The sequence below is a fragment of the Oryzias latipes genome, chromosome 8 (genome assembly GCF_053564925.1).
Source record: "Oryzias latipes strain Hd-rR chromosome 8, Olatipes_Hd-rR_3.1".
Lineage (NCBI taxonomy): Eukaryota > Metazoa > Chordata > Actinopteri > Beloniformes > Adrianichthyidae > Oryzias > Oryzias latipes.
In genome coordinates this window covers 11,646,724-11,671,893 of record NC_136244.1, presented here as the reverse complement: position 1 = coordinate 11,671,893, position 25,170 = coordinate 11,646,724, and the positions used below count along the sequence as shown (strand labels likewise).

The 25,170-nt window shown below is 38.4% G+C and overlaps 2 protein-coding genes across 3 annotated transcripts; one reads left to right on the top strand and one right to left on the bottom strand.

Annotated features, from left to right (window-relative positions):
- The first annotated feature begins 2,424 nt into the window (after positions 1-2,424).
- On the top strand, positions 2,425-3,961 carry rasd4 (rasd family member 4). Its single transcript, XM_004071542.5, has one exon. It carries the CDS (start codon positions 2,905-2,907, stop codon positions 3,529-3,531), a length of 627 nt encoding a protein of 208 aa, XP_004071590.1. The 5' UTR covers positions 2,425-2,904; the 3' UTR covers positions 3,532-3,961.
- A 1,884-nt stretch (positions 3,962-5,845) lies between these two features.
- LOC101163819 (phosphoribosyl pyrophosphate synthase-associated protein 1) lies at positions 5,846-15,699 on the bottom strand. Of its 2 annotated transcripts, XM_011478356.4 has the most exons (11): positions 15,270-15,693; positions 14,945-14,997; positions 13,928-13,994; positions 13,668-13,840; positions 13,454-13,569; positions 13,319-13,374; positions 13,090-13,235; positions 12,055-12,096; positions 9,094-9,164; positions 7,394-7,540; positions 5,846-6,962 (listed from the first exon to the last, which is right to left on the bottom strand). In XM_011478356.4, exons 1-11 carry the CDS (start codon positions 15,350-15,352, stop codon positions 6,804-6,806), a joined length of 1,113 nt encoding a protein of 370 aa, XP_011476658.1. In that variant the 5' UTR covers positions 15,353-15,693; the 3' UTR covers positions 5,846-6,803. The 2 variants fall into 2 exon arrangements, with proteins under 2 accessions (XP_011476658.1, XP_004071591.1); XM_004071543.5 differs by lacking the exon at positions 12,055-12,096 and having other exon boundaries at positions 15,270-15,699.
- Positions 15,700-25,170: the final 9,471 nt, after the last annotated feature.

Below are 25,170 nucleotides of genomic sequence, written 5' to 3'. Positions count from 1 at the left end.
GTTTAACCCTTGTGCTATCTTAGATGAACCCACCCTTACATTGACGTGTTCTCCCTACCATGATAAAAGTGGATAAAGGTGGAAAGATTTCATGTAATCATGGACATCAGTGAAGATCACAAATCATTGAAGAAAAAAGGTTCAGAGCACTGTCTAGTGGGTCTAGACGACCCAACTCCCAACGTTAAAGTGCCTAGGATAGCACAAGGGTTATGGATAATAAAGTCAATGTTTTGGAGTGGCCATCACAGAGCTCTATTGAATTATAGTCAGAGCCGAAAAGGTGTGTACATGCAAGGCAACCTACAAACTTGGCTCAGTAAAACCAGTTCTGTCAGGAGAAATGTTAAAACCGGCAGGACTATTAATGAGCCACATTAACTTTACTGATTCTGCTTCCTTCAACCACAGGCTATTGGCCTTTGTACCAGTAAGAACGTTATCCCTGCAGGATTTTCACTGACCGCCGACTGGGAGAAAAACATGATATATGGGGGAAACAGACAGGAACTAACTCGCTATTAGGTTTAGTCGGGTGAACACTTGGACACACAGACTGAGATGAATTGTGTGGGGACCTTGAGCTTTAGGAGTTTTCAACACAAGTTTTATCTTACAGGACGGGCTCAAAGCAGAGGTCAAAAAGTTGAGATTTAGGAGCCTTTATAAAAATAGTCACTGCCAGAAAATACGTTGCAGATCGACTGAAGCAGACGTTTATTATGAAAGATGTGACTACTACGCCAACACAATGAGGTTTTGTGATTTACACAGAGTTTTAACAGGAAAAACAACAGCGCACACACACATATATGTAAATGTGTCAACAGTTGTTATCCATTCAAAGATGAAGAGGCCAAGATATGAAAGTATGTTGTATCCAATAAAAAAAGTTGGTTTTTTTGCTCTAGTTTTTGTGTGTTTTCCAATCAAATTATTTTTTGTGCTAATTTTTTTAAAAACTATAAAAGCAGAGAACTGCAAACAGGCTGGGAACTAACCTCATCTGCACATGAAAACTACAAGATGACCTACAATTAAAGTTGAAAAGCCACAATGCGTCAATTTCACAGACATGATCCGGTAAATGTATTAACATTACACACCAAAATGTTGGGGAAACATTACATACTGACCAGTGTGAACTGTGTGAGTCAATCCTGACAACAACATTGGGCACAAAGCAGTGAAGTCTGTGGGTGACAAGAATGCTCAAGTTGTGGGTGTGGCCAACTTTGTGGCAACCAGTCTGTTTTTCACATTATTTTTCACGTAATTTTTATATAATTTCTTTGTTTTTCAAACTTTTTTTCTTATTTTTTGATCTTTAATTATAATTTTATTTCTTTCATGAAATTCTTAAAGTAAGAAGAAACAAAATTTTAGAACAAAGATCACCTGTTGGTTTTATTATTGAATGCAATACGCTTTCATGTTTTATGTAGGTAGTGCTACATTTCTCTCTAACATTTTTTACATGTTAAGAGTAGTCAGAAACTGCTTGTCTGAAATTTTATTTATTATTCATTTTACTTATATATTTAGTTGTTAGGTTTTTACTTTTTGATTTATTTTAACATATCTGAAAATGTTGTGACATTTCTTTAAAGTTTGCAGTTCTCTGACAACCCACTTTCTTACTCTTTTCTTTATATGCAGGAGCTTTTATTTGTTTCCGGTAAAGTGTGACTGATGTGATCTGCAGACATCTATAACAGTCTACTTTAGGCAACACCCAAGACACATTGTGGGAATTCAGTAGTAAAAAAATAAAATAAAGACTTCAGATAGGCAGCATATAGGCGTCAGTCATCACAGGTTCACATGCCAGCATTTCTGTTTTTTAGAAGATGTCCTCTGTCAAAAATAGTCATGTTTTATTTTGAAACTCCATGACCTGTTTAATTTAATATAACTGTTCACAGCATGTAGTAATTTGCATATAAATTTTAGGTATTCATGCACGATTAAAGAATGAAAATTTAAAATGATACTTTAAATAAAAAACATTATGAAAATGTGGGGGCTCAAATCTATTATAAATACTAATATGTTGAAATCTAAACTTACATTTTAGATATTTATGTTAAGTCTAGGGTTTATTTAAAAAATGTCCACAGACTTTGTCATCTTGATCCTCTGTGCGGCTCTGACACCTCACCATAGATTTTGTTCTTCTTTTGGAAACGGTTAACAACCCATACCTGCAGTACTGAGAGTACATATTTGACAATACTGCAAATATTTGGACATTAGGAAGCACATGTTCAATGGCTTTTGAAAATATAATTAAAAGGAGGATTTTGGTGCCAAAACTGATTTTGTTTTCTTCTAATCAATAAAACAAGGCTGATTTCTGATTTGTCTTATTTTATATTCCTTCCTCTTGATCATCTTGTTTTTGTAGCTATTTTTTACTTTTTTTGTTATCATTGTTGACGATCTGTAAACGGTCGTTGAGTTTTCTAAATGTTCTATAGGGAACAGGAAATTCAAGTTATCATGACCGGTTTTACAAACGTGACAGTATTAAATTAAGTTTTGGAAAATATAAATTTAAAGAATTTTTTTTGCTTAAACGTACTGAACATTAAGCATTTAAAAAAAAAAAGTTGGGTTGAATGATTTTTGTCTGCGCTGCAACACTTCAGAGCTTCTCTCTTACACACACTCCACTGTTTGGATTGCATGTGTCCTATTGGCTGCAGCATATTCAAGCTGGAATTGCAGCTCTCACCTGATTGGCTGAGGCAGCAGGTGATGCTAAATCTAGAGAGCAGCCTGATAAGCACACACTCACGTGCATCTGCTATCATCCTCCTCCAGCACTTCCAGCTCCATCAGTACTGCTGAGACTCTTCCAGGATTAGCAGCGACCCAAGTTTCAGGAGAAAGAACGGCAGCATGTCCATCGCGGTGAAGGAGAAGACAGATGTGCGCCTGGTGTTTCTAGGAGCAGGTGGAGTGGGTAAGACAGCCCTCATACACCGCTTCCTCCAAGACACCTTTGATCCAAAACATCGGCGGACGGTGGAGGAGATCCACAGGAAGGAATATGAGGTAGGAGACGTCAAAGTCACCATCAACATCATCGACACCAGCGGCAGCTACTCCTTCCCCGCCATGCGCAAGCTCTCCATCCAGACCGGCGACGCCTTTGCCCTGGTCTACTCCGTGGATGACCCTGATTCCCTGGAGACGGTCAAGAGGCTGCGAGATGAGATCATAGAGCTCAAAGAGGACAAGCACGCACCCATCGTGGTGATCGGAAACAAGATCGACCGCCACAATGAACGGTTGGTGTCCAGCAGGGACGTGCTGGCCATGGTGGAGCTGGACTGGGACCACATCTTTGTGGAATCCTCGGCTAAGGACAACATCAACGTTCTGGAGGCTTTCATGGAGCTGCTTCAGCAGACCGACCTCCCCAGTCAGCTGCGGCCAGCTCTGTGCCGGAGGCGGGAAACCCTCCCCGAGAAGGGCAGCAAACACCCTCCGATGAACAAGACCAACAGCTGCCTCATCTCATAGAGACTCAGAGACAAGAGAAGCAGCTGGAAAAAAAACAGAAAGGTGTTTTTCTGGCTGACACACACCCACAAAAAAAAAAAAAGAAACTTGGAAGGTGAGGATGGCAGTTGACCCAGAATGTAAACCAGGAAAATAAAAATTCAATGAAAGTAGGAATATTGACAGTCTAGATAATTTGTCACTGACAACCTGCATTTTAATGTTCAGTAGCTTACAAAAACGCAAAACTACACTAAGGAAGAAGTGAAGACGAACTTTTACAGTTGTCAAATGAAATAGTTGGAACTAACATCCAACAGTGAGATTGTGATCAAATGAAGTTGTTTAAAGACTTGTGCATCTCTGTATCTGTTACATACCCGCACTGTTTCCCTGTTACTCTCCTCTTAAAAACCCAGTTTGTCTTGAAATAAACCATAAATCATTTGTACTTTTTGCATGACGTAGTGCTTTTTTACTTCATTCCTTTCCAGAAAATATGCTAATAAAAAAAAACACTATTACAATTCTATTAAGAAAAAAAAAAAAACAATGCAAAAAGTAGGCATTTACTTTATTAATAATATTGACAGGGTTTTATTTGTTGAGCACAGTACTTGTCTAACTAGATGAGTAAGTTTATATTAGACCTGTAGCATCACCTCAGGAACTTGTGTCAAGTTTAAAAAGCCATGCTGGTTCTAATGTGCACACTCAGGTGGTTATTGTTTTGGCACACAAGCACCTCCATATTATCTGTTCAGCACTGCCCTCTGGTGGTGAGCCAGAATACATCTTTTTTAGCATTTTATTTCTCTAAACAATACCGTTTTAGATTGTTCCGGATTTTGACTCGTATAGTTGAAATACATTTTTGTTTTTGTCCTGAATTTTAGCAAATCTCACAACCATTTAAATGATAAGTCAGGGGTGTCAACGTCTATTGCACAGAAGGGCCTAAACCCAAAACACACTTGAGGTTGCTGGTCAAATGACAAACATTTATTGAACACACAAACTAAACTTTTAAAACTTAACTTTTTTTGAATGCATCTATGAATAAAATAGACAGGGATATTGTTCTGGAATAAATCTTATAAATCTTAAATAACCAAATAAAAACATATCCTGTCAAAATGATCCACATTTAAAATATGAACATGCTGCATAACAAATCAAAAACAGAACCTGGAAATATAAACGTTGTACTTTTTAGGAATAATGAATCAAATCATTCCATTTTCTTTGCTCTTGTGTCATTTAATACTAATTATAGTACTAATACATATTTTAGTACTTTTTTTTTTAGCAAACATAACAACAGAAGCTAAAACAACATAACTAGAAATTAAAAGTTTGTTCCAATGCAGGATTATTGACATTTCTACTTCCATTTACGAGCTTTCAGTGTGGAAGAGTTTTATGAGTTTCATTTTCTGCTTCAACCCTTGAGAGGGGGCATTAGTAATGGCCCAAAATGGCTCAGAGATATCCCAAAAATGACTTGAATTTAGGTCAGGATAGCAATGATTGCCCATCTCTGTCTCTGCTTGGCAGCATCAGGGTAGTTAGAGGTTTGTAAGGTGAGATCAGGAGGGAAATTGCCGCTGACATTTGAATCTTCTCTAAAAAGCCAGAAAAGGTGGCTTGTCCACTCGGAAGGCCCCTTCTGCTTCTCTTCCCTTTTGAAAACCACGAGTAAAAGGTGCATTGTTTCTAAAGGCAGACGAGGAAGCGATCTGTAACTATCAAATATTTGGTTCCTCTTTGTGCTATTAAAACACAGAAAGCAGTTGCAGCGATTCAATCGTGGTTCGCAGCATGGGACGGCGACAGAGGCAGGCCCCGCTCAGGTACAAGCTCAACTCATCCAGCAGGTTCTTAAAATCCAACCTTTGGCAAAGGATGCAGAAATGGAGGTCAAACTGACAGATTTCTGGAATCGTCTCTGCTCCTGGACTTGGTCCAAGCTCCTCAGTGATGTTTCCACACCTGAGAGGTTTAGAACAAGTACAGGATCTCTGACTTAAAACAACATTAAGATTTTTTAGTCGATGTTTGGAGGCAGTTTAAAGACCTTGTAAATATTTTTAGGAGCTTTTAAAAATCATTACAGAACGCTCTAATATGTTTTTTAGGCCTACCATGAGTAAATTTACGTAAGATAGTAAAATAACCTCTTAAAATGTTTTAAATTCAAATTTTCATTTTATAAATCAGGAATCATTTTTCTATTTCTTTGTCACAAACAAGCCTTTAATGTTAATAATTTAAAAAAAGCTGTGGTATAAGAATCAAATAATAACGATCATTTAGAGCAATATAGTCATTCTGATAGAGCTCAACAAGAGGAAAGTGTTTTTATTTGAATTCACACTGACAAACGGCTCAAACAGTCATGGAAACAGGGAAACGGGGGGGGGAATAAATAGACCAAACAAGTCAAATGCATCTTAGACAAATACTGATCTGAGCTGATGAAGAAGCGGCATCGGAGCATTTGCAGCTTTTAGACACGGACAAAGTTGCATTTCACACGAATCCAGGGCTCAGCGTGTGTTGCAGTGTTTTTGCACGGAAGACATTTGCAACGATTTCTCCCTGAGCAAAAGACTAAAGAAACTAGGTTTTCAAACAGAGAGTTAAGTCCAACATCTAAGCAAATCTTTCAAATTGACCAAGTTTTACAGTAACAGTGCGAAAATAAGACCCAAAAGAAACGCTTGGAAGAGGTTATGAACAGTTCAGGAAACGATGCAAAAAGAAAAGCTAAATAAAGATTTTGAGAAGCAAAGTTGGTCCGTTTTGTGGTCTGTGATGTGAAGCGGCGTGCCAGAGGATATGCGAAAGACGGAGCTTTAGTGTAAGAGTTGCTAAAGCATGTTTACGTTTAAAGAGGAATAAACACTATTCTTGAATTTGAGTGTTGTGTGCTTGTTTGCAGCCAAAATGCATTCCCCTTCAGCGTAAGAGTTTGTCCCAAGTCTTCTATTCCCCACACTTTGATAAATAACATTTACGTAGCAGGCCACACTCAAAAAACATGCCTGTTTATTGTAAATATGTTACGTGCTGAGATCTCTGCACGCCGTCCCTTCCTTCTGCTTCCTTTCAGCAGCTCAAGTCAGCGGGGAGGAGTCAACCTTTTTTTTTTTGGGGGGAATATTTTGTATGTTTTCTGTAAATTATTTGCGGCAAACCGAAGAATTTCTTTGAAACCGTCAAGGACACATGTGCGCCAAACAAGTAATCCTGGCATAAACTAAACCTTAGCCTTCCCTCTGGCGCTCTCTTTAGTCGTCCACTGTGATGTTGCGGAACAAGTAAGCCATGGATTCTCCGTTGTGGATGCGGCGGATCGCCTCGGCTAGGATCATGCTGACGTCAACCGTCTTGATTTTGGGACACTGGAGCTTCTGTACTTCATGGGGAACGGTGTTGGTCACAACCACCTAAAGAACAAAAAGAATGTAACTGATGAAACAGCTCCTGCTACAGAAAAAGAAAAACTGTTATTGCTTTCTACTGAGCATGCTCAGACTTTACAGTTCAAAAGAAAATAAAAAATAAAAAGCTTTATGGGGAAATGTGAAATATAAACTTCTCCTTAAAAAAAATGGCGTTTAGTCTGAAACCAAACTGTAAAAGCGGTTTTCCCAGCATCACATGGTTAGAAGGAACTGAAAAAGTGACACAGATGCATATTTTAAGTTTTTAATTAGCGCACAACAATGACATGTTAAACTAGGAGGAGGAACTGCTGTGTTCACTGGGTTCCTGCAGAACCCAGTGCAGATTTGCATTTTTATTTATATCAAAACAAAGTATTTTTAATTCAGAAATGTACGGCTGATATATATGATCGAGAGGAAGGCGCTCTCACCTCATCGATGGCCGACTCCTCTATGAGACGTGGAGCGTCTGCAGACAACAGACCATGCGTGGCCATGATATAAATCTTATAGGCCCCCCGCTCTTTCAAGATCTCTGCAGCCGCCACGAAGTCTCCCACATCATCTATAATATCATCCTGAAGGAGGACATCATTTCCATTAATGATATATTTTGGCTTAGAAACACATAAAATACTAAAAAAAATTGTCAAAGATTTGAGAGAATTAAACGTGTTACAGCCTCTTTATCAGATGAAAAAGTAGGTCTTTTTTCTTTTATTCAGGACATTTTCCTGCATAAAACTGCAGATGATAAATCCCCTTTTTTAATACTGCCGGTGCTCTTCTGCCCCCTGTCGGTCAGTCCACAAATCTGCACTAAGCCCTGCGCTTTGACTCACAGGTGTTTCTGTAGACTTCCTGATTTGCTGCCTTATCAAATGCATTAAATACAAATTAGTATTTTTTTTTTGTAAATCTTGCAGCTGTTGAGGTTTCTGAACAACATTATATAAGTACCAATAATTTACTTTTATTTTGAAATCAGTACCAATAATTTACTTTTATTTTGAAAACAAATACGGTACTTTAAGTATTTTTGAAAACGAAGCTGTCTGCTAAATTTGGATGTGTTGTAGGAGATGGACATAAAAATTAATTCTCACATCGCAGTGCCAATAGTGAGAACTTGTGAACAAATGTGCCACAGATGCTTGTAAAACACAGGTAGTTCATCCGACTTCCTCTATGAATCAGTTTTTTAACCTTTTATGAGCTAGCGTATACTTTTTCCTTGAAAAAAGAAAAATAATAATAACATTTTTAAAAATCACAAAGCAGACAAGCAACCGAAAACGTAAAAAGAAGAGAAACTGCAGCCTGCGTAGATGATGTAGCAGTCCCTACAGAGGGACTAAATTATTAATAATTTATTTTTATTTAAAAAGAAATAAAAATAATGGTCAACTAAAGGCTGTGGGGTCAAATTTAAAGCTTTTTTTTTCCCTCCAGCTTATTGAAATGCAATTGTATGTAACCTCACATAAACCCAAATAAAAACCATAATGACATTCATTTTTAACTATTGATCTGCTTTAAAATATTTTTTCATGTTCGCGCAACAGCAACTTTCAGTTCTGAAGAATTTCTTAAGCGAAGTATTTATCTTCTGAACACGATGGATTCAAACAGTCTTCGTGAAATATTTATTTATTAAGATTCTACTAAGTGAGGTCACTAAATAGTGTTTTAGTTGTTGGGAGGGATTTCGGACAGAGCCTGAGCGACTTTCTGAGCCATGACGGCATAAGGAAGTGAGGGCGTTAACCCTGTCAGGTTGGACAGACATATGATTAACCCTCCAAGAATGATTGGTGGAAACTGTTTAGGGGTGGAACTTTCCAAAATGAGAGCTGCAAAATCGCATTACAGTCATTCTTATCGAAGACAAATTAACACAAAGAAAAAAGTATTTTATGATCTTTCATGTTCTTAACTCTTCAGTGTGAAACCTGGTTCTGCTTGGATGAATCTAGAGATGTTGTCTTGGTAATGATAAATATTTTTTGACCAATTAGGTAAATTTGATGAATTTCCCACGGCACACTGATTGAAAAACACTACTGTAAACATCAGGAGAAGCACGTTCAAAGGAAACTCGGAAACAGAAAGGATTCCTCAAGCATCTCACCACGATGATGGCGATTCTTCCGCCCACGTCTCCAACCACCGTGATTGGAGGTTTCTCCTTGGCCATCATTACTGAAAAGCAAAGCACACCCCACTGTTGAAGTCCCTTTTCGACAAGACATTCACAGGATTTAATCAAAAGAAAATCTCAGCAGATGGGTAAAATGGTCCAAGAAAAAAAGATTTGACAATGTAAACAATCAGTGCTCCAAATTACTGCTTTTTCTTTTCTTTTAAAGACCCACTCTGAACATCTTCTGATCCATTTTAAAAGCATTCCCATTGGTCTCTTAATAATCATTATGACGTTTTCTAGGACATAGTCTCTGCAGAGCGGCGGTAGTTCATTAGAAATTTACCTCTGTGTTGTGGGAGCATCGTTGATGAGAGCTCTCTATTTACACTCTCTCACATTAGCTTACAGCCCGTCACACCCTCATCATTACCGGTGCAACATAAATGGCGAGCGATATTGGAGTTTTAAGCCAGACATCAGCTGAGATGAGGAAAATGAAGACATTCATGGATCTATTTGTCTGCAACTGTCTGGATGCATCAGAATGAAGCAGATGAGGGGGATTGTGACCCACCCAGTGTATCCTCTATGTAACAAATTATCAAACAGTTTTTTTTTTTATTATCTGCTCATGATTCACAACAATTTGAACAAAAAAATACTCAGAAATGGAACCGGCAAGGAGACGTTGGGTATGAAGGTTCACTGCCAAGTATTTATGACATATAGATTGAGGAGAAAAGAGTGAGAAACAATGTGGATCACGTTAAAAGTTGTTTCAACAAACTCTGGTTGACTTAAAGCCAACCAAACGTCTGAATACACCCTTAAAGTGAATTAAACACATTTGCTTTTTGTTTGTTCATTTAAGGAAGCAGCAATTAACAGCAGCCAAAAACCAAAAAAATAAAAAAATAGAAAAAACAAATTCAATTTGAAAAAAGATAGAAAAAAAATAAAAAGGGCCAAATTTGATCACCCAGGTTACATGTGTCCTCCATCATCAGAAAAATGTCACATGTTAAAAACATCAGAGTGGGTCTTTCAAAGCAGATGATTTGTGAGATTTAGAGACAACTAGTAGTACTTTTCCCTTTCATTCTACCCCTCTTTCATCTTCTTAAGGAGATGAATCATATTGGCTAAAACCTAATGCAAAGCATGCCATGCAAAAAAGCACATTATGCAAGAAGAAAGGAAGGGGGGGTGGGGGGTCCTTAGCTTGAGAAACCTGATAGAGGATGGACACACTGCCTGGACAGTCAGCAGTAGACCCAGACATCTGCACATGAACCCACTGTGCACTGAACACTAGAAATCACACAACAGTGGCAAGCACCCATGAGTTCTGTCATACATACTTGCCAATGTTCTGGGATCCAAACCTCAGTGGAATCTGGGCAATCAGCTGCCTGTACATGCACACCTAACTCAATCCCATGATGCCGTGCTTTGGGGGAGAATTTATTTTGACCAAATTCCCCAGTTTTGACTGAAAAATTAAACTTTTTTTCCCAACGTAATCCAAACTCTTGGTGTCTAATTACGTCTGACAAAGTTTTGACGGTGTGCGTGTAAAAGCAGCTGACAAAACACCCGGAAAAAAGACAATCAGCCGGCCACGCCGATTGCGAGGGGAACTGAGGAAGGAGGAGCATGCCTTGCAAAAGGCCACAGAGATCGTCTTTTATTGCTAATCTGCAACACCCACTGCCCTCTGTAGCGCGGACGCTTCTTGCTGGTGCTCAAACCTCGTGAAGCTGATGAAGGTGCGTTTAGCCCGGAGAAGAAATCTCCCCCCATGGAACCCGTAATCAAACTTACTACACTGATCCGTGTCAGCACTGAGGCAGCACAATGCTTGAATCCATTACTCTTGAGGTACGTTCACACCGCCCTTGGCAATGCGCGTTCAAGCGACCACTTCCACTGAAAACGCACATAAACACTCCTTTCAGGCTACCGGGTTCAAAACCCTCGCATGCTGCGACCAATTTTGAACTCTACGTACAAAATGCATCCTCATTGAATGCATGTTAAAAGAGAAACCAGATTGAACTTTAATCAGTCAGATACTCAGCTTTGGTAGTGAAGTATGGATGGCGTCCATTTAACTCACAGAAGTGAAGAATTGCGGTTTGTGCCTGACCGAAGTTCAAGGACACCCAGTCTTTCATATATCGGAATAGAGCTGAAAAAGATTCACTGGATTTGCACCGCCTTAACATTTTGCACCAAGCCTCTCCCAACTGTAGGTGGCGGACAGGTGCTAGTAAACAGAATAGAAGAAGAAGAAGAAGCCCCTCCCTGCTTATCCAATGTGAAAGGTATGGGCTATATGTGCACCCATGTTTAGCGTGTTCTCTAATGCACGTCACATGCCCGGTGTGAACGTAGCTGTACTCCAGATGCTAGGTCCTACGGCATGCTCCATTGGTTTCATCACATGCAATCATGGGTAAAAGTTAATCACGCTTTAAAGGATCAGTTTAAGATGGTTGCAACATGTGTTGATTGGCACCATGAGTCTAAATATTCAAAAAAAAAGAAGAAAAGAAAAAAAAAACAAATCTGACATGGTTCGGATTTGATTCATGGACTTCAAACTGCAGATCAGAGCATGACAAAACAAACAGGGTTTGGAACATCTTGTGGAACCAGCTGTCTGGAATCAAAGAAAGGTCAGAGCCGTTTGAGTCAAACACGCCGTCAGGCATGGAAATACTACGGCCAATTATCCGGGAACAACGTTTTCCTCGCTCAAGAAGCTAATGATGCTGATTTCCCACAATTCCTCCCCTCCGTTTTGAGTCCAGACCGTTTTTTTTTCTTTTCTTCTCACAAGATGCACACGCAAACCCCCTTTTTTTTCTCTACACATGCAGAAATCTAGGAACCATTTGAAGAGGAATCATTTCATAAAGGTGAATTAGTTTTAGGTCATACTTGGTAGCTCTATGCCAGGGAATGGAGCTTGTTGTTTGCCTGCTATTGTCAACAAATAAACACCACATTAACACAAATAAAAGACATTGTAAATACATAAAGCTAAACCTTAGGAAAACACTCCTCCTTAGGTTATGGTTACAAATATGAAATAATAAAAAAAGAAATGTGAGCAAAAGAGAAAAATAAATACGAGTCATTTGCCAAATAAAGACTAAAATTGTCCCCAAGGGAGTCGTGGATCATATTGTTCGCTCAATTCTTTCTTTCATTTTCCGAGCACTGGCAGCTACTCGCTTATGTGGGTGAGCGGCGGCGTGACGCACGAAGTAAAGGACGCTATTTTTCTATACCTGGAGGGCTAAATGGTGGGGTAGGGAGAAGCTGTAGGGGTAGCAGAAGAATTCGGATTAAGCCTAAGAGTGGCACTTTTCCTCCGTCGCATTTGTTCTTCCTTAAAGAAGCATTCACGTCAGTACAACTTTATGAGTTTGTCGTGTTTCACTTCACGGAAGTTAGGAAGTAAATGGTAAATGTGTTGAAAGTGCGTCTACAGCCAAATCATGCAGTAACGTCTGCTGAAAGAATGGCATGAAGAACACACAGAAGAGTCTTCAGCTCAAGAACAAAGTTGGAACAGAGAGAAAGAAATGGCGTGTGTGTGTGGGTGTGTGTGTGTGTGGGTGTGTGTGTGTGTGTAAGTGTATGAAAGTACTGCACAAAAGTGCTGCTTCTGCAGAGGTCAGGACGCTGAACACATCATTTGGGATTTCTGCCCAGCAGGCGCTGTTCTTTCTCCGACATGCACAAAACATTAGCTGTAAAAAGGATTAGCTCAATTCCAAAAACTCAACAGTTAATATATTTAAAAACTCATTATTGAACATGTTCAACTGCTTTGAACGAATTTGGGACAAAAATAGTTCAATCGAACCACAAAAAAACAACCACCACATAAACAGGAATGAAGCATTGGACTTTCACGCATGCTGAACCCAGAGAAACACTGTGTTAAACCAACATGGGCGTTCTTACAGGGCAGTTCCAGCCCCGTGTGGCCGGTGGTGTTGCGCACACAGGGCGGGGAGTGTCTCCCGTCAGCCATGTCTGACTCCGCACACTGCGCCTCGCCGTGAATTACCGCCAGGCCCAGGCGGAGCCGTTCTGCATAGGACTGAGCCCTGAGGAGACAGGAGAAGTGAGCTGGGGAAAGTCACCTCCAGGACTCCTATGACCCTGACCGTAGACTTCATTCATCACTTACCTTTTAGCTGCAGCAGGAGACTTTGCCACAATGATGGCATTTCTGTAATCAGGAATCTGCAAAAAGAAACAAAAACAGCTCTGTCAGGATAATTTAATCAACTTTTGAACATTTTTCAAAAACAGGGGTAAGCACCTCCTCTTGAATATACTGAATTAGGAATGGAGAGGCACGTAGGTTATCCACCGGAAAGCTGAAAAAGCCCTGGATCTCTTTTTGATGCAAATCCATGGTAATGATGTGCGTTAGTCCTTCAAAGGAAAACACAAACAGCAATGGAACTTCAATTAAGAAATTCAAAATAAAAAAACGATTTAGTTTGCTTTTATTTCTTTTGTTTGCTGTTTACCTGCTTTAGCCAACATCGACGCTAACAACTTGCACACTATTGAGCCCCTCTTCCTCATTTTGCACTGTTTGCTGTAGGGAAAGTAAGGGATGACTCCGATGATGTTCTTTGCACAGGACGTTTTGAGGGCATAAGCCATGATAAGAAGCTCCATGATGGCTGTGTTGACATCTCTGAAAGCCAAAATCAGTCAAGTAAATCATCAAAACCAATGTGCTCTGTGTTATTTTCACGAGCTCTGACAAAAAGAGCAAACTCACCTTGGTATAGTTTGGATAATAAAGATAGTCTGCCCTCGAACAGATTCTTTTACATCCACTCTTGTCTCTGGATTAAAAAAAAATGAAGTTAGGAGTGAAAAATGCCATTTGTAAAACAGTTCATTTAGCATCACGTTTTTCTGAGTTTTTAACAAGTTCTTGTAGCATTTTTAACATGATGGAGGACAAATGTGAAGAAAATTAAGCTCAAAATTGCATTTTGGAATGTAATTTATATTGTTGTGAACCAGGCAGCTGGTCTGGCACATGGGAAACCAGGGTTTGTTTCCCAGTTGGGGTCCTGGGCAAGACCACACTACTGCCTAACTATGTAGCCACAAGGGGACCCAGACTTGGGCCCCCTGTGCCGACTGGGGACCGGTTGTGCGTCAGGATGGGCATCCAGAGTCAGCCAAACCACTTGTGCGCAAAACAGTAAAGGGGTGGGTCTTTAAATTGGATTTTTATGTGCAATTTTGCATTATATGACCCCAAGAAAACGTTTTCCCTATTAAGAAAAAGTAAACATGAGTTAGCTGGTCACTAATGACATTCTATATATCTGTGTAGATCGTCAGTGATCCAGGTCCAGATTCTAGACTTGAAAAGATATAATCAGCGTTTCTCCGCTCATCCATTAAACTTCTAAGCTCAGAAGAACAGAATCATGCTATGTTTGCAGGTAAACAGAAAACAGTTAGATAATTTAGCTAAAATAATCCAAAACAAAGATCATAATACTTATATGCAAAGAATAAAACGTATGTTTAAATATGTTTTGTTTTATTGCACATGTGAGACAGGGAGTGTGTTTCAAGACTAAACAATGAACCGTGTCTTTGTTCAAGGTCCACATCTTATCAACACCTGCCATCCAAAGCTGTGTGTGGATCACACAATCGCACACATTTGGATGACTAAACCATAGTGCACCCACACTAGTAGTCTCAAAAATCCTGCTGTGGTGGCAGAAATGATGGAGATCTTTAACTTTACAGCAGCCTTATGTGACTATACCTCTGTTTGGCTCCTGAAAGACCACAGACTTTCCCAGTTCGACTCCCAGCCGCCTGTGAAACACAGAAACGCGTGGTTTCACTCACTGTAATCCCACGACTGACACGAGGCATCAGTCACGCTGCTCATTCATTCATTCATTAAGCCACGCACAACCTGATCCACATAATATGACATAAGGGCCACAAAACAGTGTAAACGTAAAAAATAAAAATCGCTGCAACTGGTTCCCAAACATGGTTCAACTCAGCCGTTACAAAGAGACATTTCCTCATTAGTAAAAAGTAAACATGAGTTAGCTGGTCACTAATGACGTAGTACTTACTCTGTTATCTTCTTGGCTAATTCTGTGCACGCTGCCGTGGAGTTAGCAGAAAAAACACGGTAGCCACTTTTGGCGACATTCATTCTAGAGCTGTGTCTTCTTGCGGCTAATAAACCCCGTCACACTTGCAGTTTCCCAACAAAACGACCACGCCAACTGAAGTGTTTTATGGCGCTAGGTAGCTAACGGCTGCCCCACTGCCTGCGCCGTCGCTTTAACTCAATGGCCGAATGATCGTGGCGAAAAATTATTTTTGTTTCAAAAATTATTTTACCTAAGTAATAGGTTTTAATTCGAATTTATGTAGACTTATATTATTTTATATGATAAATAATACAGTTGTTCGTAAAAGTGGAGAAAAAAACGACTACTACTTTCAGGGTAACTGAAGAGCTATGCTCCAAACTACGGCAAGCTTTTAGAGACAATCTTTTCGACTTTGCTTTGCTAAGTAGAAAACCGATTTTGCTTACCATAAGGGATCATTTTTGTGATAATACTTAAATTTTTAATTGGGAAAAAATCGGTGTTGTATTATAAGACTTTCTAAAGAAAAATTAAATGAATTAGTAGCATTGAAAAACCATTTTGAAAACCATTTTACACATCTTTTCTCTGGTCTTTCAGCAAAACTTTTCTTCAATTAAATCTTTTTTTAGGGTCAGACAACTGTAAGCGATACAAATATTCCACATTTTGGAGAGAAAATTTCTAAATAGGAAAAAAAACACTTTTTTAAAGTTGCAAATATTTTCTTGCATTCAGTGAACATTCCATGCAAATCACAACCTATAATGATTATCAAAAGTCCCTATAGGCTATACATTTTTAAACTGAGGTCAATCCTGTGAGTGCTAAAGTAATAAATTCAAAGAATATGTTGCAGAAATGATCATTAGAAAATGACTGACAAAGTCACATCTACAGTACAGTATGTGCAGTTATGTCAAGAAGTCAGTTTTCCCAATGAGTTATATCACTAGAGGAGACACCACGTGGTTCCCCATGGGAGGAGAGCACCGCCATCTTGGTGAGGTCAAGTTACTACTGCAGTACATGCATGTTAACACATTTCTTGCATAATGCCAGTTCATTGTGCGGGTTTCAACTGCCAAAATCAGATAAATGAGTCCATGAAGGAGGTAGGTGTATCATTTCACAGGTAAGTATTTTAATTTTTTTCTTTTAATGCTGCAGGGGCTTCATGAATAGAACACATGTTGACATGCATGATGCTGCAGGGCTGTTATCAACATGCTGCATGATGTACATTTATTTTGCTGTCAATATAAATGTACATTTTATTTTGCTAAACCTGTATACAGCATACTAGGCTATTATAGTAATACAGATTTATACATTTCTGACTCAGTGACTGAACTTTTCTTGCAGGTATCCAATGGATTCAGACTTAGGGAAAAAGTGGGCCTTAGCCATCAAAAGAGTTAACCCAGATGGATCACCGAGGTACCAACTAGTAATACAGTCTGGCTGTTTTGTGGAAACAGATTTTGATAAGAGGCCAGACTGTTTTTTTAGGGTAAATCTATTGTTCACTTTTGGACTTATTTTGAATATTATTATTATTATTAATAATAATAATAATAATAATAATAATAATAATAATAATAATAATAATAATAATAATAATAATAATAATAATAATTATTATTATTATCATTATTATTATTATTATTATTATTATTATTATTATTATTATTATTATATAATTATTTTTATTATTATTTATTGACTTATTATTTATTTATTGTTATTTATTGTTTGTATTGACTTACCATTGATTTATTATCATTATTATTATTATTATTATTATTACTATTGACGTAGTGTTGGGTTTTTCTAAATAATTTAAATAACATGTCAAAGAGGTCTAAAACTTCTAAATTTTTAGAAATTAATTTTAAAAATTCTTTCTAATAATTTTTTCATTTGTAAGAAGTCCTGCAACAATGCATTTTCATTCAAGTTTGAGCTTTTAAGGCTGACTGTTTATCTTCTTTAACAACAACAAATGATGTATATATATATATATATATATATATATATATATATATATACATAAAACATAATATATTTATATAAATGTATAAATATATTTAAATCTAAAAATATATACAGTTTATAAAAGCTACTTAGACACCACTAAAATCAATAGAAATCAATGTCATGTGGGCGTCGTCGACCTCACCAAGATGGCGTCGCGCTCCGCCTCCGTCGGCCAGGCTTCTAAAGCGGGCGTGTCTCCTCTAGTGATATAACTCATTGAGTTTTCCTTCTGATCCACAATATTCCATAGGGTGGCGCCAGAGAACTACTTACTACTACTTACTATTTACTACTACTAATGAAGAAGCAATGGCCTTTGAGCTCCATCCTTACCAAAACGTTGATGTGTTACGTTTTTTTTATCGTGCAGTATGCAGCACAATTGATACTTTTTTACAACTATCCCTCATCATATACATGTCGTGTTTTTAGTATATTCCTATTCCATTTATTCCTATAATGATAATAAACATGAAGATCCTTAAAAGTTCTCGTGTTCTGAGATGAGTGTGTTATCTTGGTTCCTCCATGACTTTTTGCAGTACAACTATAGAGATGAAAGACCACCGACAAACATGTTGCGGCTTTTGGTGAAGCTGACTTTATTGTCCCTGATGCAATTCGAACAGGACGGTTCAAATTTCCAAATGCCATCAAAAATACAAATAAAAAGGGTGCATGCTTTATATTTCTGTAACTCAGACAGAAACCGGTTAGTCCTGACATCCTTCAAAGAAATTTGAAACGTGTGATGCTGAAAACAAGACACTTCACCCTCCTTACCTCCAGTGTGGCTCCACTGGTGTGTGAATGCGTATGAATGTCCTGGTGATGGTCAGAGGGGTCGTAGGCTAGGTATACATGAGGAGTGAATGAATAATGGACACATTATTATTATTATTAAAGTGCATGCTCAAAGAATCATGTTTGCTTTTAACACTTGAAACTATTTTTCTAGAAGCAAATCCAGCCAGAAACACATGAAGACATAATCCAACTGTGAAGTTAGTGGGGAAATTTCTGATGAAACAAAGGAGTAAAAGCTTAAAAGTTGTGGGGAATCATTCTGCAGGTTTTAGAATAAATACATATTGTTAAAAGTATTTTTTTCTGAATCTAGAATGTGGAAAAATGTCTAACAAATGCTAGTCTATTCTATGCTAAATCAGTTTAGATCATTTTGGTGCAAAAATAAACCTGTTATAACTTTGTTTTTGCATTGAAACCAAGTCTTCTGGGACATTGTATTTTTTTTCTTTTGTGCAAAATATTCAAAAATAATGAAAATAATGTTTAATATTGGCAAAACAGATGATTGTAGATGAAACATTCCAACCACTTCTGACATGTATTGAAATATTTCACACCTCATTAGATTTACAAGTTTTGTTTTTAGCAGCTCTTAGGATGTGTTAGGAAGTGTAAACTGTAGTTGAAAGTATTTACAATTTTAGAGGCCTACATGCATCTCTCAAAGTTTATCTCAATTTTTTAATCCTATTCTCTAATGTGTTTTCTTGAGAAATGTTGCAACTGTAGTAGCTGTGCATTGCTGTATCTAGCATCACTTTTATTTGGGAAAATACTTTAAAACAATTCTTCTATACAGATGTGTTACCAGCCTAACAACTAGTTACATGGTTCTTCTCATGTTGATTTCATTAAAAAAATAATGTCAAACAATTTTTCACCAACTATTTTGTTTCTGCAAGTCTTATAACTCCCTCTCGGATCATCTTTTTATCTGTTGTAAAAGTGTTCAGTGGTTTCAATTATGATTATGCCATTTTTAGCCTAAGTCAAAATATTTGTGTTGTTTTAGGACATACTGCAGAGCTGCAGTAGATCATTAGAAATTCACCTACTTGTTGGTGGCTCTGTGGGTGCACAGCATCTCCGCCCCCCTTCCCATCACACATAACTGAGAACTCTCTGTTTACACTACATAAATGGCGAGCAATTTTGAAGCCATCCAGCCGTAGAGTTTGGAGTCAGATGCCCGTCTGGATGAGGAAAACAAGGACGTACATGGAGCTTGTGGCCCACCAAGCATCTTTTCTACATCACAAATACACTGTTTTTTCAAAAGGCATCTTTAAAATAATGATCAAAAAAAATTCTGAAAGCAATTTTAAGCTTAATTTTATTTTTAGAAAAAGTACACAAGCATTTTAATAATTCGCAATTTTCACATTTTTTAAGGAAACATTTTATTAATGTTACTACTTTCCCTTTTGCAGCCAATACTTCTGCTTCCTCCAGTTTCAGTTACTGATACATGACCAAATAATAAATCAAGTCTTGATTAATTTCTCGTTTTGTTATAAACACTTTCTGCAGCCATCAATTAACTGATGGCTTATTTGGACAACCTTAAGCGCTGCCCCTGCTTTATACTTTCCTCAATGTTCCCTGATTGCATAATAAGCCTTTTCCTATTTGAATGGAGTCCGTGTGAGTTACAGTAAAGGGAGTGCCTCCACACCCCTAATACCAAACAGCTGGCGATGTGTTTCTGTCAAAACTGTTAAGAAAGTTCATCTGGGTGATTTCACTGCCTTTGCTTATATGTAAAACATAACAAACTGATGACCTTCCAGCGTTCCTCTGACCTTTCAGACCTGCGTTTTACTCACAAAAATATTGTTTCAAGATACCTATGTTGTATTTATCAAGTTTTTATGAGTTTTTTATTGTATATTGATGTAATTTTTGTCTTTGAAAAAGTGGATGATAAAAAAAACAAAAAACTCTTTTCTGAGTAACTTCCAGCACCATTTAAAAGTCACAGTTACAAACATTTCTGGTTGTGTAAATAAACACAAACTAGTCACAGACATAAATCCATGAAATGTCCTGTGTTTGAACTAGTGTGTTTCACAAAAGTTGCAGTTTGTGTTTTTCAGGGATCATGAAAAAGCTTTTCTGAGAGAACCTGGTTTAGTTGTGATGCTCAAATAGATTTACTTTCATCTGAATGCACTGAACTCAACCAAATCCAAAAAATTGCAATTTATGAAAAAGAGTGTATAGTTTTACACAAATCACTAATTATGCGTCTTTTAGATTCCCAAAAAATGATTAGGATGACCCAAATGTATTTGTTTTTATCCATTTTCAAAAGCAAAAGCATGAGAATGTGTGGGAACAATAAGGTTATTTTGTGTTTTATGGTTTGGCTGCAGCTTCAAACGATTGCAAAAAAAGCGTTTTTTCATTCAGTCATAAGATCCAGACCCTCAGGCTGAACAAGTTCTTTGTTTCTAGAATAAAAGCACTCTTGATCAGAAAAATATTTTTTTATGATGTTTTTGTCATATGTCTTAAATATTTCCAATAAGTCAGCTTTTAGCTTCTTCTGTTGACACTGCAAGTGGAGAAAGATTCCCTTCTGTTTTCACAGCAGGGAAACACCATTGGACGTAAAGGTATGTCATAACAATGAAAGGAATTCCTCCCAAAAGGAAAATATTGACATTTTTGTTTTTTTTAATGTTTAATTATTAAATAATTGGTAACAAATTAACTTGAAAACAACTAATCACTTTAACTGAAAATATAAATTAGCAATTTACCAAAAAAAATTGGATCAATTGTCAATAAAATTGCCTATCTGTTGGCACGCTGTTAAAACACTTGGCAAAGTACTTCAATCCAATTATTGGATATTTATGTTGGAATATATTTTTTCTTTACTTATATACATGTCCCTCACAAGTTTCAGCGTTACTATTTTTTACAGACTTGTTTTCCCAATTTTTTGATAAAAAGACAGCTGACTCAACTTTGTAATCTGATTGTTGTATTAAACAAATAAAAAAACAAAATAAAATAAAGCAAGAAATAATTCATTTTTTAATTAAATGTATTGTGTTAAGACATGTTTTTGATCATTCAAGTGATTTTTTTTTTATTCATTCCAGAGGAATCTGGAACCTGTGTTGCATCATACAAATGTCAAAAAGGTATGTATGGGTATCTGGGATATGCAAGTTTGGTGTTTCTGAGTTTTTTTGGAATAATCAAGACTCTGGAAGAAATGCAAAAAAAGTGTTTATTAATCTCCAGCCTCCACAGGAATGATCAAGTAACATTCTTTGTGTCTCACCAAAGGTGCATGACTTTCTTCTAAAAACATTTGATTTGAATCATGAAGGCCCCACTGGAATTTTGTGCTAACCAAAACTTGTAAAAAGAAAAAAAGACCTCAGGAGCTGCATGCTTTATTGAGCGGAAAGCTCTGCAGCCCCACCTTGAGGTGTTTGAACATCCAGTTAAAGATTAGCCTTTTTCTTTTTTCACTTTTGCATTAAAGCTTTAGAGATCTGTCTGTTTAACCCTTGTGCTATCCTAGGCATTTTAACATTGGGAGTTGGGTCATCTAGACCCACTACACAGTGCTCTGAACCTTTTTTCTTCAACGATTTGTGAACCTCACTGGTGTCCATGGATTACATGAAATCTTTCCACCTTTATCCACCTTTGTCATGGTAGGGGGAACACGTCAATGTAAGGGTGGGGTCATCTAAGATAGCACAAGGGTTAAGCATTTCAGTGAAACATAAGAAAACATCAAACACCAATAAAGTGAATTATGCCAGCACAATAAACAATAATAGTTTTTTAAACTGCTGCAGTGAGATGGAAATTGTGTTTTTGGTTGTTTTGCTATTTGATCATGTATTGCAAGTTATAACGTCATAGCAATCTTAATCACTAATATCGCAAATCGCAACTTTTCCTCATATCGTGCAGCCCTAAAGTGATTTCGATGCAGGTTTTTGGTGTCTTTGCTAAAAAAAAAAAATTGGATAATCTGTTCAAATATAAACAGGAAAACCCAGAAAGATTTGCATTTAATTAACGATCACGTCATCACAAAACAACGAGCCTGATCTCATGAGCAAAACCAGGGGCCTCAATCTGAGGCTCCAGAGCCATATATTACTCTTTATTCCTCTGTTGTGGCTCTTTGGCTTTGAAGCACAATGCTGATGCTTTGAATAAATGATGTTATTGAAGTTTTTTTAGTTATGATTAGATTTTTAAATGGAGGTGATCTTAAATTATCTTTTTTTTTTTTTGCCACGGCTAACATTGCTCTAAAATCTAGAGGTCTTGAGTGCTTTACAGCTCCTCATGAATTCAAAGGTGTCAAATAAGTGAGCAAAAAGTTTGATCTATTGTCAGAGCTGCTCATAATTAGGAAAAAATTCAAGCAAATAATATCTTCTGCTGAACAACAGTGTCTAATTGATGTTCATAGGAAAGTTCTTAAGGTATTCAAATGCAAGTTTTTTTTAAATGGATTCTATATTACTGTCTTAATGTTTATATTCAATAGTAAAAGTAAAAAAAGGATGATGAAGCACCAAAGTCATAATGATGGAACGTTTGACTTTTATGCCTTTTTAATTCAAGAAAATCCCCTGCAACAGGAAGTTCTTATTTTGTCACATTTTATTTTGAAAGAAACTTATATGCACTCCCGTCTAAAGTAAAAAAAATCAATCTGTTTTATACAGTAAAGTATAAGACTGTTACAATTCGATCATTGTTAATATTTAATTGTTAAATTTTATTAATATATTAAATAAATGGTCACAAAACGCGAAATCAAGATTAAGTGGGATTTTGCAGCTCTGACTGGTCAGTAAAGAAAATGGTCTAAATGCCTCTTTTGGGGTTAAACTCAGTCAGCAACACCAAGTGGTTTAAAAGTGGGCAGAAAATGTGGTGTTTCTGTGATGGCCCCTTCTGTGTTTGCCCACGTTGGCTTGAGCCAGCCACCCAGTCGACTGCGTAGCTAGCTCTGCTGGCCAGGCTCATCTGCTCTGCTGGACCAGGTGGCTGGTTTTTGTAGTGAGCCATCCTACTGAGTGCCCACTTGTGCCGTCAATCCATCCATCCATCCATCCATCTATCCATCCATCCATCCATCCATCCATCTTCCTCCACTTATCCGGGACCGGGTCGCGGGGGCAGCAGTCAAAGCAGACATGCCCAGATTTCCCTCGCCCCAGCCATTTCCTCCAGCTCCTCTGGGGGGACCCCGAGGCGTTCCCAGGCCAGCCGACAGACATAGTCTCTCCAATGTGTCCTGGGTCTTTCCCTGGGCCTCGGCCCAGTGGGACATGCCCGGAACACCTCTCTAGGGAGGCGTCCAGGAGGCATCTGGACTAGATGCCTTTCGATGTGGTGGAGAAGCGGTTCTCCGCGGTGACCGAGCTTCTCACCCTGTCTCTAAGGGAGCGCCCAGCCACCCTACGGAGGAAGCTCATTTCAGCTCCTTTACAGCTCCCCTGTAAACCGCCATCCTTAACGTGGTGGGGGAGTTTGAGAGCTCGGGTGATCCCAGGAGCTAAGCTGTCTGGGGCTTAATCTGTCTGGGGCTTAAACCCCTGGTAGGGTCTCCCATGGTAGACAGGTCCTGGGTGACGAGCCAAAGAAAGAGTGGTTCAGAAGCCTCTGATGAAAAGAAAGATCAAGGACCCAATGATGTCACCCAGATTGGCGTCACCAGGGCCCCACTCTGGAGCCAGACCTGGGGTTGGGGCTCACAGGCGAGCGCCTGGTGACCGGGGCTCTTCCTTTCTGGCTCAACCCGAAGGAGCGACGTGGGACCACTCTCCCATGGACCCACCACCCGCTGGAGAACTCAAAAAGGGCCGTTGCATTGTGGTTTGGGTGGCAGTCGAAGGCGGGTGCCTTGGCGGCCCAAACCCCAGTCATGGAATTTGGCTTTTGGGACATGGAACGTCACCCAATTTAGCCAATGTGGGCAAACACAGGTGGGGCCACCATGGAAACTGCTGACAAACCCATTCGTGGCCCACATTTTCTGCCCACTTTTAAACCATATGGGGCTCACTTGGCCTTGATGGCTTGACCTCTGAGCTAATCATAGATAATCTGATTTAATAAAAATGTCAATGGGCTTTAATGACAATCGTCTCACTAAAATAGCTCTCTTATGTGAGAGGTGATTAGCTTTTTAAATGTCATGTTGCTAAGTTAGGTGAGATACAATGACATGGCAAAAACCTGATGGCCAGTTTTTGCCGCCAGTTTAATATGGCACGCTATCAGTAACTGTGTCAATGTTTAACACCACCCTGTTCGGTGCACCCACCCATGCAACGCTGTTAATATGTAAGTTCTTTGCACTTCTGATAACGTGTTTGCACCATTTGGGCTGTAAAACTCTGGAATTCTAGGTTGAGGAGTCCCTTTTCAGCTCAGACTATGATAAATATGGAGCATCTTTACAATTTCTTTTTGAATCTGTGACAGCAGAAGTGAGATATGCTTTCCCACTGATAACAACAAAGCAGGGAACTGTATGTATGTGTGGGTGTGTTGACAGTATGTGCATAGAATGTAAAACGGACTAAAATCAAGCTGTCACTTTCTGGTTCTTTGAAGACCCACTCCAATGAAAATCATGTTTTGGGTGTTTTTAACATGTTATTGTGGCTTTTTTCATGATGGAGGACATGTATAAGGATAGTTGAGTTTAAAACTGCATTTATGAGTATTTCTTTATTCAAATTGTTGTGAATCAGTAGCAGACAAAAACACATGTATGAAAAAGGATATAGCTGTGAGGTAAAAGCTAATCAGTTGGCCACAGACTCCCTGCCCACTGTTTTTGTTGCACCAGCAATGTTAGGTTGGAGTTGTGAGGGGCTGTAAGCTAGTGGTGAAAGTGCAAACAAATGGATGATGGGAAATCAGGGTAGGCTTACTCCCCATCAACAGTCCCGCCCAAAACTCAGTGGTGAATTTCTTATGAACTCCTGCCGCTCTGCAAAGACTATGTCCTAGAAAATGA

What these genes read in the sequence shown, in the direction of transcription:
- LOC101163819 (XM_011478356.4), bottom strand. Translation starts at nt 15,352, where the DNA reads ATGAATGTCGCCAAAAGTGGCTACCGTGTTTTTTCTGCTAACTCCACG. An exon ending in GTCGATGTTGGCTAAAGCAG is followed by an intron (nt 13,570 to 13,667) that starts GTAAACAGCAAA and finishes TTTCCTTTGAAG; the next exon opens with GACTAACGCACATCATTACC. An exon ending in TTCAGTATATTCAAGAGGAG is followed by an intron (nt 13,375 to 13,453) that starts GTGCTTACCCCT and finishes TTCTTTTTGCAG; the next exon opens with ATTCCTGATTACAGAAATGC.
- rasd4 (XM_004071542.5), top strand. Translation starts at nt 2,905, where the DNA reads ATGTCCATCGCGGTGAAGGAGAAGACAGATGTGCGCCTGGTGTTTCTA.